At 32.3% G+C, this 15,345-nt stretch overlaps 1 protein-coding gene across 1 annotated transcript in view; it reads right to left on the minus strand.

Annotated features, from left to right (window-relative positions):
* Positions 1–15,345, minus strand: part of LOC114332329 (citron Rho-interacting kinase) — a 199,066-nt gene that overhangs the window by 34,058 nt on the left and 149,663 nt on the right. The window contains exons 13-14 of the mRNA XM_050648479.1: positions 7,533–7,627; positions 3,086–3,346 (exon numbers count right to left, since the gene is read on the minus strand). Coding sequence (XP_050504436.1) covers positions 3,086–3,346; positions 7,533–7,627 — 356 coding nt within the window. The remainder of the gene's footprint in view (positions 1–3,085; positions 3,347–7,532; positions 7,628–15,345) is intronic.

A 15,345-nucleotide genomic window follows, 5' to 3' on the forward strand; every position in this document is an offset into this window, starting at 1 on the left:
TGTATGAACGAATAATAATTTTATATGTAATTACGTGGCTAAAGATTTTAAACTAAGGCCAGAATCAAAACAAAAAAAAAAACTAGCTGGGTCTGTTGAACTATTAATTTTGTATGTGTGTAAAACAAAATGGAAATAGATGACGATAGGAATATACCACCAGATCGGTGAAGGAAAGAAAGTCAGTATGAAAATATAAATAATAAAAGTCAAAACGGCAAAAATAAGGTAAGCGAAATATCTATTGAAAAGAAAATTATTATTCAATCATTATTCGCCAAAATTGTCATATTTCGCCGCTACGGACGCTGGCATAGTTTCGTGTATCCCCACCATGGTCACGCACGGAGCGAATACCGGGAGTACTTTAGAATACGGAAGGAAGGCAATTGCTTTCTTATGTAACATGTCAGAAGCCTACAAAGATACTTCTCTTTCTCTCAACTCAGCATTCTGATGAGGTTGTAAATTAGCAAAATCTAAAGAGAAAAGACCAATAATTTGGCAAAAACAACCATAGCTTGTTCAAAATGACAGAAGTGTGTGTGCGTTAAGCACAACAAAGAGTCAAATGTTTGTGTACCCTGCGATCTGATCTTTTTAACCGTTCCACTAACGTCTATTTGTAAAAGTGTTATTTTTAAATTAGTTTTAACCTTCCGATGACCAACATTTTTTTGTTACACGGATGACCAAGGGGGGGGGGGGAAATGACCCCAGGTCAAAAATGTCCCCAGGTCAAAAATGACAATTACCAAAAAAATAAAAAAAAATTTAAAATATTTTTTAAGGCATGGCCTTTATGTCATTGAGCCAGTCACAACATTAGTATTAGTGTCGTGTGTGAGTAAGTGTCTTGTTACTTTGCAAAGTCGACGTCATTAGCGTAAAACTACTTGGAATTACACATAATAGACGCTATTTTACTAAACATCAACTTCGGAATATATTTTTTATTCGTAAAATATGGGGAATTTTTTTTATTTCAAAATATGAGGATATCTAGAATGATATTAAAGTCAAATAAAAAAATAATGAGTTAAAAATTGAAAATACTTTTGAATTTATTAAAGAAAAACATACGCTGGGGTCACAATTTCCCCCGCTTGGTCATCCGAAGGTTAATAAAGAAGCACGTTTTTGATTAATATATGTGTGGACATTTATTGACCTCCACACCTTGGTCCTATCTGTTTCTAATAAAAGGTTGGTGCTGCAAGGGCTAAGGAAATAAAATAAGTGCCAAAATGAGAGATCATTCTCTTTGTAACCGACACTATCCCACCATTTATTCATATACGTCTACCTTTTCTTGAAACCGCATAATTTAATCTAATGTCTAAACTTTCTCCTTTTATTTACAAAAACTTAGTTGCACCCCTTGTCTATCTTGTCCCCGCTTTTCACCAACAATCTAGCTGCCGTTCGGATTATATCAATTAGTGACCTTTTCAGCTACATCAAAATAAAAGATTTTATGTTTGCGATTAACTTTACGTTTTTCTAACACACTATTGTCTTAAAACTTTCCATTCCTTCTGCCATTTCTCATTGCATTCATTCAATAAAATTTAAATACTAAAAACTATTTAGCTACGTACATGTTTTTTATTGAATTATCATTAAAATTGTTTAAGAGGATGGATACGTATTTTCGGCTGCAATGCTATTCAAATGGGGATTTATTTTTTTCGAATCCTGAGAAAACTAATTAAGTATTTTTGAAAAATTTAAACGCAGAACGAAAGATTACGTTATTAGCGAGGGCCGAAAGTCCCTGAGAACTTCTATAATGTTTATTTTAATAAGTTACAGGGATGAAAAACTAAGAGAAAATTTAGTGTGATTTTTAATTTGAAATATCTCATTCAAAATAAACTTCTTATTTATTCTAAGGGACTTTCGGCCCTCGGTAATAATTTAGTAAACACTGAATACATAGTTAGTGAAAAAATTATCAGTAGTAATTGCACAAGAGCTCTAAAATTATTGAATTTTTCCCGAGTGACACTTTGACAGTTTTAATTTATGTCAAAGTGTCACGAGGGTAAAAATTCTATATTAATTTTAGAAATCGAGTGCAATTTGTTGCGATTATTTCATGAATAAAACTGTTCAGCACCAAAATTTTATTGTAATTTATTTATGTAATTACAAATTAGTACAATTAAACACACAGTTGTTATAAATATTAATTTGATGGTTGAAAGTCATCACTTTTATAATTTTTAAAACATTAATTGTCATTAATGTCACTGAATGTATTTTTTCGTAGCAACGAAGGGCATCTGATGTAATATACTTGACGATGGAAAATTATCAAAAATTATCGGGTATAATATCACAAGAGAGTGAGAATAAATTGAAAATAATGCGACAGTTTTTCGAAAATTTGTTGTCAGGCAATAGACACGAGAGCCCGCAGGGCTCGAGTGGCTATTACCCAATGACAATAAATTTGAGTAAAAATGAAGCATTATTTTATTTATTCTTACTGTCGTGTGATATTCGTAAGATTATTTTTTAATGCGTATATTATGAATATTTTCTTAAATGTGACAGTTGTCAAAACTAGGAAACTGGTTGCCATTAAACAGAAACAATCTACATAAAAAAATTCTATCGGTAATTTTCTACAGTAGATAATTCTCAGTATAATTTTAATCTGATTGGACAGAATTAAACACGTGATCAAATATCTTACTATAGGATTGGAAGTTAAAATCATCAAAAAATAATCGATTTAATTTAGATTTATGTAGCTTTTTATTGGTCAGAATTTCCTATGAATGAAATAATCACATTATTAACTGAATTAATAATTTGCAATTATACAAATAACAGTTATCCAAGAACATTCAAAAGCCATCTCTTTAAGTTAATGATGAATGATGACATTTTCAAGTAGAATGATATTCTAGTAATGTTTACATATCCATCCCAGTGTGAATTTTACTACACGTAATTTGCCGTGTACAGACAGAAAAAGTAGGGATAGCCGTAAAATATTTGCGAATTATGTACCGATGGCCTTAAGTAAAAAACCTCTTTATTTCACTGTTTTATATAGTCTACTACAACTTACCCGGGTACTTTAATCCACCCCTCGACGTTTACATCGTCTTTAGAATTATTAAGCTCGACTTTTTCTTCATTGGTTGGTAGGCTTTCTTTATAATGTCTAGCATAAACCGCGGGCAGGCCACAAGTATTTTGAACGTCTGATTTACATTCCATATGAACATGGAGAGTACATTCAGAACAAACTGCTACAGTACGTCCGAGAGAAATAGGTTCTGAGCATCCGGAACATTTGGTCGATGATCTGCTAAATTTAGATTCGAACCTAAAAAGAAAATTTAAAAAATATAAATGCACATTTTGTTACGGCTAAAGTAGAATCCACAGTTAGAATGCAGTGTTGGTCTTACGACGCGCAGCGATGCCGCTCATGTCGGCACAGTGGTAGGTCCATGGTAGTTTGGCGATAGACTGAGAAATCACCAGTACTGATGCGCCGCTTGGGGCAAACCGGACGTTCTCCCGTAAGAAATATATGTCTACAGGTAAGTCTATGATTCTTTACCCGTGCGTCATCATTTAAAGCATACCAAATAAGTCGGAAATCTATTCCACGCAACAGCAAGTGACAAAAAGTGGCTACTGCTTCGATCACGGATTATATTATAAAATTTTACGTTATCAAATAAATAAAACTTAAACTTTTGGTGCAGAATTACAACTATATTTGGAGTAGCTTAATAAATTCTTTTAATATCATTGTTATAATATAAATATTTGAAAATAAAATATTTTGATTTTGTTATTTCTTTGACTTTTACGGAAACGTCAACAAAACCATTCCTTGACTGTGAATGAGGTTAACTTCGTATGTTAATTAATTGCAAAATAAAATACACTTACCATAAAATTTCAAATTCCAGTATAAAATTGGTTGTGAAAATAAGTACTGTTTGTTTAAGGGCATGGGTACGTATTTTCGGCTGCAATGCTATTCAAATGGGGATTAATTTTTTTCGACTCCTGAGAAAACTAATAAGTATTTTTGAAAAATTTAAACGCAGAATGAAAGATTACGTTATTAGTGAGGGCTGAAAGTCCCTGAGAACTTCTATAATGTTCATTTTAATAAGTTACAGAAGTGAAAAACTAAGAGAAAATTTAGTGTGATTTTTAATTTCAAATATCTCATTCAAAATAAACTTTTTATTTATTCTAAGGGACTTTCGGCCCTCGATAATAATTTAGTCTTTCATTCTGCGTTTAAATTTTTTAAAAGTATTTATTAGTTTTTTCAGGATTCGAAAAAAATGGACACCATGTCCGTGGTAATATTTTCCAAATCTATCTTTGTCTTACAACGCACTCAGTCGAATAAAATATTGTCAGCATATTGTCAGTCAGACAGTGACAATCAGTGAAAATTTTAAATATTTGACATGCATCGGGAATATTTTGAGTTGTTGATTAAATAATATTGATATGTATATAATGTATTTGACAAATAATTGATTTAAGACGTGAACTTAATAAAAAGTTATTTATTGTGTATTATTTGTGGAAGATCCAAGCAGAGAATACATCAAGATAATATATTCTGTGATCCAAGTATTTTGTTATTAAAGATGTTCAAAATTGTAAGCGTTCCATAGTAACAATATATTATTAAAAAATCACTTTAACACTTTTCCTCTTTTCTCGATTGAGTATTAGTTTTTGTTGTACATATAAATTATTACAATCATTGAATACATAGTTAGTGAAAAATTATCACATTTAATAACTGAATTAATAATTTGCAATTATACAAATAACAGTTATCCAAGAACATTCAAAAGCAATCTCTTTAAGTTAATGATGAATGATGACATTTTCAAGTAGAATGACATTCTAGTAATGTTTACATATCCATACCAGTGTGAATTTTACTACACGTAATTTGCCGTGTAAAGACAGAAAAAGTAGGGATAGCCGTAAAATATTTGCGAATTACGTACCCATGGCCTTAATATAAATAACTTCTAAACGCAAAAACAGACCGAAAAACAACAAAAAGTCTGACAAACTGACAGGGACAAGCAAACAAACCAGAAACATCACAAATTGTACTTAAAATCTGAAATCGTCCCCAATCGTCTTTTTTGTACCCATCTCTTTTCGATGTACTGAGTCTAGAGTGTTTATAAAAATAACATGTGTCTTTACTTAATAACAGGCGGTACTTGGTTTATCTTTAGTTTCATGCGTGGACGACAATGATGCTAGATAAAGAGTATGTGTTTTATCTCACCAGTTATTAATGACGCACGTGTAAAGAACCCTGGACTTAACTGTATGCTACCTGCTACTGCACCGCATTCTAACTGTGACTTTTAGTAAAGTGCGGATGTTGACAATTTACATATCACAATATATTATATCGTGGCTAATATACAAATTATGGCTGAATTTTATATGAAAGATATTTGACTGATTCGATCTTCAAAAACGGCTTTCAAATTCATATTGAACTTCGAAAGTTGCTTCGCTTGGTTATGTCGCCGACTAATGCCGACTATCGCTGATTAATGATAGATGATCATACACGCTTTATAATAAATTGTCTTCTATTTCGCCGCTTACATAACTGTCCACAAAACTTTAAGAAAAAACGGATCAGGGTAAATACGCTGACCGGCACAAAAACGGCCACCCCACAAAATGGGTCATTTTTGATGTCTCGAATTTCCTAAACCTGTTGTCCGATTTAAGTGATTTTTTTTTAATATTATAAAGCCTTATTCTTTAACAATGTCGCTGTAATAATATTGTTGCCACACAGGTAAATTATCATTGTATACCAAGTGTACCAATCAAACTGTGTTTTTTCTCAAAGTTCACCACATCCGGTGGAATAGCATTTATAAAATACTGAAATTAAACCCCAATTATAGCCTCAGGTTTTCTTAACATTCTGTTTTTTGATTGATTCGCTTACGTTATATAATAAAAAAGTTAGGTACTTTAACAACTAGCCTTGTTTTTCGTCAATACAGGGTGTTTTTAAATAAGTATGGCAAACTTTAAGAGGTAATTCTGCATGAAAAAATAATGATACTTTGATTTATAAACGTATGTCCGCAAATGCTTCGTTTCCGAGATAAGGGATGTTGAAATTTTTATTACAAACTAACGATTTATTTACTGCTCTAAAAACCGGTTGAGGTATGCAAATGAAATTTGGTAGGTTTTAAGAGACAGTTATTGCACATTTTTTGATATGCAATTAAGAATTTTATATTCTCCATTGGCGCGCATACGGGTAATATGACGGGTAATATTACCCGCATGCACGCCAATGGTGAATATAAAATTCTTAATTGTATGTCAAAAAGTACCTAACTTTTTTGTTATCCAACATAAGCGAATGAATCAAAAAACAGAATGTTAAGAAAACCTGAGGCCAGAGTCGGACTTTAATTTCAGTATTTTATAAATGCTAGAATATTCCACAGAGTGTGGCGAACTTTGAGAAAAAACACAGTTTGATTGATACACCCGGTGTACAATAATAATTTACAAAATCCACAAGGAAAAGAAAATGTTTTTCCTGTAGCTGTATACAATCAATCACAAAATTGGAAAAAATCCTTTGTAAAAGGTATAAATTTTTTTTTATTAAAATCCCTTTAAAGGGCTACATCACAACAAAACGTTTCCGATTTTTATAAAAAATCATCATCAGTGTTAGATAAACTGGATGCTAGCTGAGCCACAAAAGAAAAGTATCAGGGTAAAAACCCTTTAAATATAATATAGATGCGTTAAAAGTGCATACTTTAATAAAAAGCCTTATGATGGTCACATGGCAACTAGGATAATGCCCTAAGGTAATGTATTGCAATTTCCCAATACGTGGGATCCAAATTGAGTTGTTTACATTTCAATGACTTAATGGCAACTGCCATTAAGTCATTAAAGACAGTTGCCATTAAGTCATTGAAATGTAAACAACTCAATTTGGATCCCACGTGTTGGGAAATTTCAATACATTACCTTAGGGCATTATCCTAGTTGCCATGTGACCATCATAAGGCTTTTTATTAAAGTATGCATTTTTAACGCATCTATATTATATTTAAAGGGTTTTTACCCCGATATTTTTCTTTTGCGGCTCAGCTAGCATCCAGTTTATCTAACACTGATGATGATTTTTTATAAAAATCGAAAACGTTTTGTTGTGATGTAGCCCTTTAAAGGGATTTTAATAAAAAATTGTATACCTTTTACAAAGGATTTTTTCCAATTTAATAATAATTTACCTGTCTAGCAACAATATTATTAAAGAATAAGGCTTTATAATATTATAAAAATCACTTAAATCGGACAACAGGTTTAGGAAATTCGAGACATTAAATATGACCCATTTTGTGGGGTGGCCCTTTTTTAGGCCGGTCAGTGTAGCTTATAAAGTTTACATCAATTATGAAGACATTTGTCAAAAACTGTGTTAAACAAAAAAATCAACAAACCTGTGAGGTATATTGTGATGCATCCTTCGTTGAGAATTTTGCCTGTTAAATTCTTTTTGTTTACTTGGAGAATTAACGAGTAGTTGCATCGCTGCCTAAAATCATATAACAACAATTAAAGTTTAATACTAATATTTTCTACCTTAGAGTTAATTACAATCAATATTATATAACAATAGACATAGCAAAGCTAGAACCGAACTGAACTGCTGAACTGAACTATATGAACACACACTTTCAAACGAAAGTGCTTGACACACTTTCAAACGAATTTCATCCAGAACGGGGTGTCAGACACGGATGTACACTATCTCCCCAATTATTCAATATATATATGGGGAGCATATTATGAGAAGAACACTTAAAGGACGGGAAAAAGGCATATCAATACTAGGCTATTCATTATGTTCAACATGAGAGAGCTAAAAGGAACTACAACGTTAACGTGATTTTATCGTCTCATATGGTCAATGGACCTCTAAATTTGAAAAAACCGAGGAGTGCTACCATTTAAATGTGTGCGTTTTTGAGAAAGAGGTGAATTAGTCCCTAGGCACAGGGTGAATTAAGGTGAGTTCTATGCACTTTTGGTACAAACACGTCTACAGGAAAATTGTGCCAGGTTAAATTTACTATCGAAATATCACATTTTAAAGTGAAATATTGTTTTTTTTTACAAAAATATATCCAAAAGAAAAGTAAGAAAAAAAACGAACGAAAGCAATTTTGTTTTTTTGTCCCATAACTTTTTTCCACAGAGATATCGGTACAGGCATTGCTTCAGCGAAAAATAACTTCCATCCTTCCTCTTTAAAAGAGTTTGGTAAAAGTCTAGGATTTACAGTTTCCGAAATAGAATTTTTCAAAGTTCGCCGCTCACAGCATTTTTAGGCCATTTTCCCCATTATTTCGCAAACATTGTTCTCTAACTTTTTTCTACGCATTCAAGGTATATGCAATGGTAAATTTAGTAGAAAGAGAAGCCAATAACCTTTAAAATGGTCTATTGTATAAGGCTGTACGGCTCTTTTAAGCAAGTTATGCTTTTTCAAGCTTTTATACTTTTAATGATTTTTTATATTTTTAATAATTATTTTTTAAATTTCTCATTATGATTCTTTTTCTTATACATTTAGGTATATACGTTGTGGAATAAAAAAAAAGATTATTTTATTTACTTTAAAATGGTGTACTGCAAAAAATTCTAGCACTGTTTTTAAACAAGATATCCGTAGGATATCGAAGGGTATCCGTAATTTGAGAAATTTTTTTAAAATTTTTTTCAATTAAAAGAATATAATTGCATATTATAACATAACATAACCCTTAATTTAAAATAACTCTTTTTAATAACACTTTTCTCATCATCATCATTCTCTTTGCCTTATCCCTATGCGGGGTCGGCTTCCCTAATTGCATTTCTCCATACAATTCTATCTTGGGTCATATCAATATTAATCCCCTTTACCAACATGTCCTGCCTAATCGTCTCCCCCCACGTCTTCTTTGGTCTTCCTCTCCTACTCCTTCCAGGAATCTGCACTTCAGCAATTCTTCGTATTGGGTGATTAGCGTCTCGACGTTGAACGTGACCACACCATCTCAACCTATGCTGTCTCATTTTGGCATCAATTGGTGCCACACCTAGACTTCTCCCAATATACTCATTTTTAATTTTATCCTTTTTTGTCACTCCATTCATCCATCTAAGCATTCTCATTTCCGCCACATGCATTCGTTGTTCCTCTTTCTTTTTCACTGCCCAACATTCAGTTCCGTACATCATAGCAGGTCTTATGGCTGTTTTATAGAATTTTCCCTTCAGCTTTATTGGAATTTTTCTGTCACACAACACACCACTCGCTTATTTCCACTTCATCCATCCAGCCCTAATTCTACTGCATGCATCTCCATATATTTCTCCATTACTCTGTAATACCGATCCTAGGTACATAAAACTATTGCTTTTTACAATCACTTCACCATCCAAACATACTATTTTATTTGTAGTAACTCCATCTTTAAATGGACATTGCAAATACTCTGTCTTTGTCCTACTAAGTTTTAAACCTTTTTCCCCCAGAACTTGTTTCCACTGTTCCAGTTTTTGTTCTAAGTCTCTTTCACTATTTCCTACTAACACATCATCAGCATACTTTAAGCACCATGGAATGTTACTCTGTAGTTTCGCTGTTATGTGGTCCAAAACTAATGAGAATAAATACGGACTAAGCACCGAGCCTTGGTGCAATCCTACTTTCACATGAAATTTATCAGTCTCTCCCACACCTGTCCTAACACTAGTCGTTACTCCCTCATACATATCCCTCACAATCTTTACATATTCACCAGGGACTCCTTTCTTATTGAGTGCCCACCACAGAATATCTCGAGGAACTCTATCATCTGCTTTCTCAAGATCAATGAATACCATATGAGCGTTTGTTTCTTTACTCCTGTATTTTTCCATCAACTGCCTTATAATGAAAATTGCATCTCTTGTTGATCTACCCTGCATAAAGCCAAACTGATTCTCGGATATTTCGGTCTCTTCACGTATCCGTCTATCAATTACTCTTTCCAATATTTTCATGGTGTGGCTAAGCAGTTTTATAGCCCTGTAGTTTGTACATTGTTGTATATCTTCCTTGTTTTTGTAGACAGGTACTAGTATACTGCTTCTCCATTCGTCTGGCATTTGTCCAACTTCCATAATTCTATTAAATAAACCTGCTAGCCACCTTGTTCCTGTCTCTCCAAATGCTCTCCATACTTCCCCAGGAATATCATCTGGTTCTACCGATTTTCCTTTCTTTATTTTTTGAAGCGCTTGAGCCACTTCCTCGTTTGTTACTTTTGTGACTATTGCTGCTACTGTCTCCGTTGACTCTACATGCTGTCTGCCAAATTCTTCATTTAATAAGCTGTCAAAGTACTTTCTCCATCTCTTTTTGACATCCTTTTCGTGAACTAGTATTTTATTATTATCATCTCGGATACATCTAATCTGATTAAAATCTTTTGCTTTCTTTGCTCTCTGTTTGGCTATTTTATATATCTTCGTTTCGCCTTCCCTGGTATCAAGTTGATCGAATAGGTTTGAATACGCTTCTGCTTTGGCTTTTGCTACTGCTACTTTCAATTCCTTTTTCGCCACCATTTAGTTTTGAAGATCTGTGTCGGATCTGGTTTCTTGCCACTTTTTATATAATTTTCCCTTCTCTTTTATTTTTCGTTGTACTTCGTTTGACCACCACCAAGTCTCTTTATCCTCAAACTTTTTTCCTGACGTTTTCCCAAGTAGTTCAATAGCAGTCTATCTAATACTACTGGCCATTTTTCTCCAAATTGTGAAATTTAATAACACTTTTCTATATTGTGAAATATAAAGCTACTTTACTCTTAATATAGGGAAGTTCGTCAAATGGGTCCGAAAAAAATCACTCACAAGAGAACCCGAAATCGTCAGATTAAGATAAGGTAAGTCTGCATGATAACATGCAGAACAGGTCGACCCCAAAATCGCAATTGTCATTAACATGCCTAACTTCACGCGCACCTTTGATACGAGAATTATAAAAAAAATATGTAATGAAATCCCGATTCCGTAATTTTTTAAGCATTATAAAAGGAGTACAAAGACATACATAATTTCTTTTGCAATTTCACCTTCAATTTATTGTGCACATCTCGTAGACTATTACCGATAAGGTAGAGTTGTCGCTATTTTGGGCCGCGCCCATGCAGAAATATTTAAAAATCTGAGAATTTGGGCGGGGCATAAGAAAATGGGTGAAAAAATGAACGTCAGATCAAAAAACTAAAAAATGTGTTTAATATTTTTCAAAAATCTATCGAATGATATCAAACATGACCACCACGGAGAGCATCTAACCATTCCGTATATGTATTTGGCACCTAGGAGTTTTCTATTGGTTCTTTGCAGCACGCGGTCATATTTCAACCAATACGCGGCGAGGTGCCAAACGCATATACGGAATGTTAAATATTCGTAGACCGAAAAAGACACTTTTCATAGAGTCAGTTAAAAGGAGATTGACTAAAATACTGGTTAATGTATTATTAAATAAAAATAAAACAATAATTATAGTATTTGGAATGTTATTTGGTGCGAAATTCATATGCGGAATGTTAAATATTCGTAGACTAAAAAAGACGACTTTTTATTAAGTCAGTTAAAGAATACTGATTTTAAAATATTTTGTTAATGTATATTAAAGAAAATAAAATAATTATTACCTATATGGAATGTTATTTGATGCGAAATTTATAAATGGAATGGTATGGTATAGATTTTTAATGACTTGCACGTGTTGTATAGTATGTTTAGATTTATTTTTCAGCTATTCAATTCTGTTATTTCTGTTAAAGTTTATACACCAGGGAAATGTATGTTCGGGACACTTGAGCAGCCAGGTTGCAAATGGGTGTTTTGGGTACTATATACCTAATACATTATAAATACAAAAATGCCCGTCACAGTTTGGACGAGAAATTTAGTTTTTAACAAACAAGGGTCAAAAATGAGAGTTTTTTCGTTTAAATCGCTACAGGTAAAAATAGGGTAATTAAATGTCTTATTTATAAAATTTTTCTTCTAGTAGATGAGCCAAGGTTTAAAATAGCGTTTTTTGAATTTTGGTCCGATTATCTGTTGCTTCGGATATTGCAAAATAAAACTAAAATTTCGAAAATAAAAAATTTGCTATAACTTTTGCGAAAATGAATTTAGGACTTTCATATTGCATGAAAAGTTGAGTCAAACAGTCCATACAATGCACAAAAACTTTTAAGACGATGCGTCAATTAGTTTAAATTTTATTCAATTTGTTTATCCCAAAGAGCTTTTTTTCGCAATGTTATTGTTCAGAAAATAATAATGATACAGCAATTCTTTGAAAACAACATGAAAGAAAAATAGTCATATTTTCAACGCATTTAAAGAAATCATTAAAAAGTAATTTTTATCACTCAGAAAACATTTTACTAAAATAGAGTCATTTTTGGCTTATAAACAATTTGAATAACTTTGTTAATATTGACTGTAGGCTAAAACTACAATGGAATTTGAAAAACTGGTATTTATATACGAATTTTCAAAGAAAAACTTTTTGCCTAGGTTAATTAAGGTCAAAGTTAGCCACTTTTTTATTTAATTGGCGGCTACTTTGTTTATAACAATTAAGCAACCTAACTAGAGCTATTTTGAAGTTGAAGATATATAGGTTATGTGTAAAAGTTTGAGTAAACTTTGAACCTCAACAGAGTGGTTAATAAAGCTTTAAAAATGACGTCCGAACGGAATTAATTCGTGGTCGGTGGAGGGGAATTACTAAAATACGTGCACTCAAAAAATGAAACTGATTTTGCAAACATATGCTGCGATTAATATCGCTGGAACTTGTTGATGGATTTTGATCATAAATTTTTCAATTTGTATGTACTCGTAATCTTGAAGAGTACGTTATGTACACATATCCCCACCTAACGTTACAAAATATTAGGGGGAAGTCCCCTTATCACTCAGGGATATGAAAAATAGATTACGACCGATTCTAAGACCTACCGAATATACAAACAGGGTGTCCCGGAAAATAGTGCGTTCCTTTAAGGTATGGAGAGAATACACAATTTAGAACAAAAAAGTCCTATACCATTTTTTTCTAAAGTTAACCGTTTCCAAAAAAAAAGATAACATTGTTTTCCATATACCTGTATTTTAATGTTTGGAAATTTTAATAAACTGGCAACATCGTACGCACTACGGAATAATAACACATAATAAGAACTCGTTTATGATTGTGATTTGTATTTAAAATAATCCAACCAAATAGTAAGCATAATTTTAAACGAATTAAACAGCCTTTAACATAAAAACACATCTTTTAACTGAACTAGTATTATGTATTTAGTATTTAGGTATTTATGTATTTAGGTGTGTTAAATGCTGAGGGCTTTAACTGAATTCCATAGTTTACAGTGGAACTTAAATACACCAGATAATGTCTCAGTAATTTGTTTAACTTGTGAGCTGAAATAATTAAGTTGTACTTACTTGAAAATAATTATTATACCGAATAGATGTTCCAAGTATCCCACTTTCACAAACACCATTCATGCGACGAGAAATACCGGCAAAACATTTTGAAAGAAATTAATTATAGTATGCCTCTCCATTTAGTGTTCTGCCATAAATAATCAACATAATAACATAATAGGTAATACACTCACGATTCGAAAACATTTTCGGCATTGACACTAAACAGGATTCTTTAAAACTATCTGTTTACTATCTGTCTTCTAGTCTTCTATCTATTTACATGGGACTGTCTATGCTTAAATTTGCGTACCGCACATAGTTGTCAGATTTAAATTTGCATACCAAAATGTATTTTAATTTTTTGGTCAAACGGTTGCATTTAGAAAAAATGTTATAAGAGTATTTTATTCTACATGGTGCCTTCTACCCATACCTTTAAGGAACGCACTATTTTCCGGGACATCTTGTATATAATTTCATAAAAATCGGTCAAGCGGTCTCGGAGGAGTATGTAAACTAACACTGTGGCAGGAGAATTTTATAGATGTAAATATATAGATGGCTATTAACAAATAGGGGTTGGTGATAGAAGAGTGAAAATTAGGGGTTGTATGTATTTTTCAATTCTACATCATATAAAATTAAGGTAGAACATTTTGTCCAAAAAAATAAAAAAAAATTCAGGGGGGCAACCCCCTTATAACTTATGGGTATCAAAAATAGATTAAATCCACTTCAACGTCCTACAGGATAAACGTGTAAAATTTTATAAAAATCAGCCAAGCCGTTTCGGAGTAGTATGGTAACTAACACTGTTACAGGAGAATTTGATGTATATCGAAGTAACTGCGAATTAAATAATAAAAGTGGCTAACTTTGAACCTAATTAACCTAAGCAAAAAGTTTTTTTCTGAAAATTCGTATAAAAATACCAGCTTTTGAAATCCTAAAGTAGATTTACTGTATAGTCAATATTAACAAATAGTCTGGGCTGATTATCGGAGAATCGGCCATTTTTGGGAAAAGTTATTTACCAGCAATTTTATTGCTGGAATCGAATCTTATGATTGTATATATTAATAATATAGATATGCAAAGTCCGCAGATAGTGTGCTACTTTTTTTATAAACAAAATGGCGCCCGAAAATCGTGTTTTTTTCAATTTTTGCTCTATAACTCCAAAGATTTTAACTCTAGACCAATAACACCTAAATAAAAGTTCACCGCAATTAAATTCTGCATAGAGACGTGTTCTTTCCGATTTACTTCGACGAAAATTTCCCCGGAAAAACCGGGTTTTTCCCGCAAAATCTTTAATTTTCAACTAAACTTTTAGATAAGTAGTTGTTAATCAATAATTAAAGAACATGGTAACGTAAAAGCCCTTTCCGTATATATTATAATTCCAGAAGCCGATGAAAATTGTGAAAACGGTATTCGAAAGACAGCGGCAGGACGCTTCTTTTAAAAGAAAAAACGTTTAATTATGACGAGCAGTTCCTGAGATACAACCGGTCAAATTTGACCGAAATTTACGGCAAAGATATAAACTATAGGATCATAATTTTCAAACCATCACCTTTTTATTTTTGTCCTCTTTCTCCACACCAATTTTCATATCTTTAAAATCCTCATAACATATATTATTATAATAAAAACTATCGATAATACGTGTGAAAATTGCCAAAAATAGCAAAATTCCAATCAAAAATTAGGTTGGAGAAAATGTAACCCTCAAAGTTCAAAATCGGT

The sequence above is a fragment of the Diabrotica virgifera genome, chromosome 4, assembly GCF_917563875.1.
Source record: "Diabrotica virgifera virgifera chromosome 4, PGI_DIABVI_V3a".
Taxonomy (NCBI): Eukaryota; Metazoa; Arthropoda; class Insecta; order Coleoptera; family Chrysomelidae; genus Diabrotica; species Diabrotica virgifera.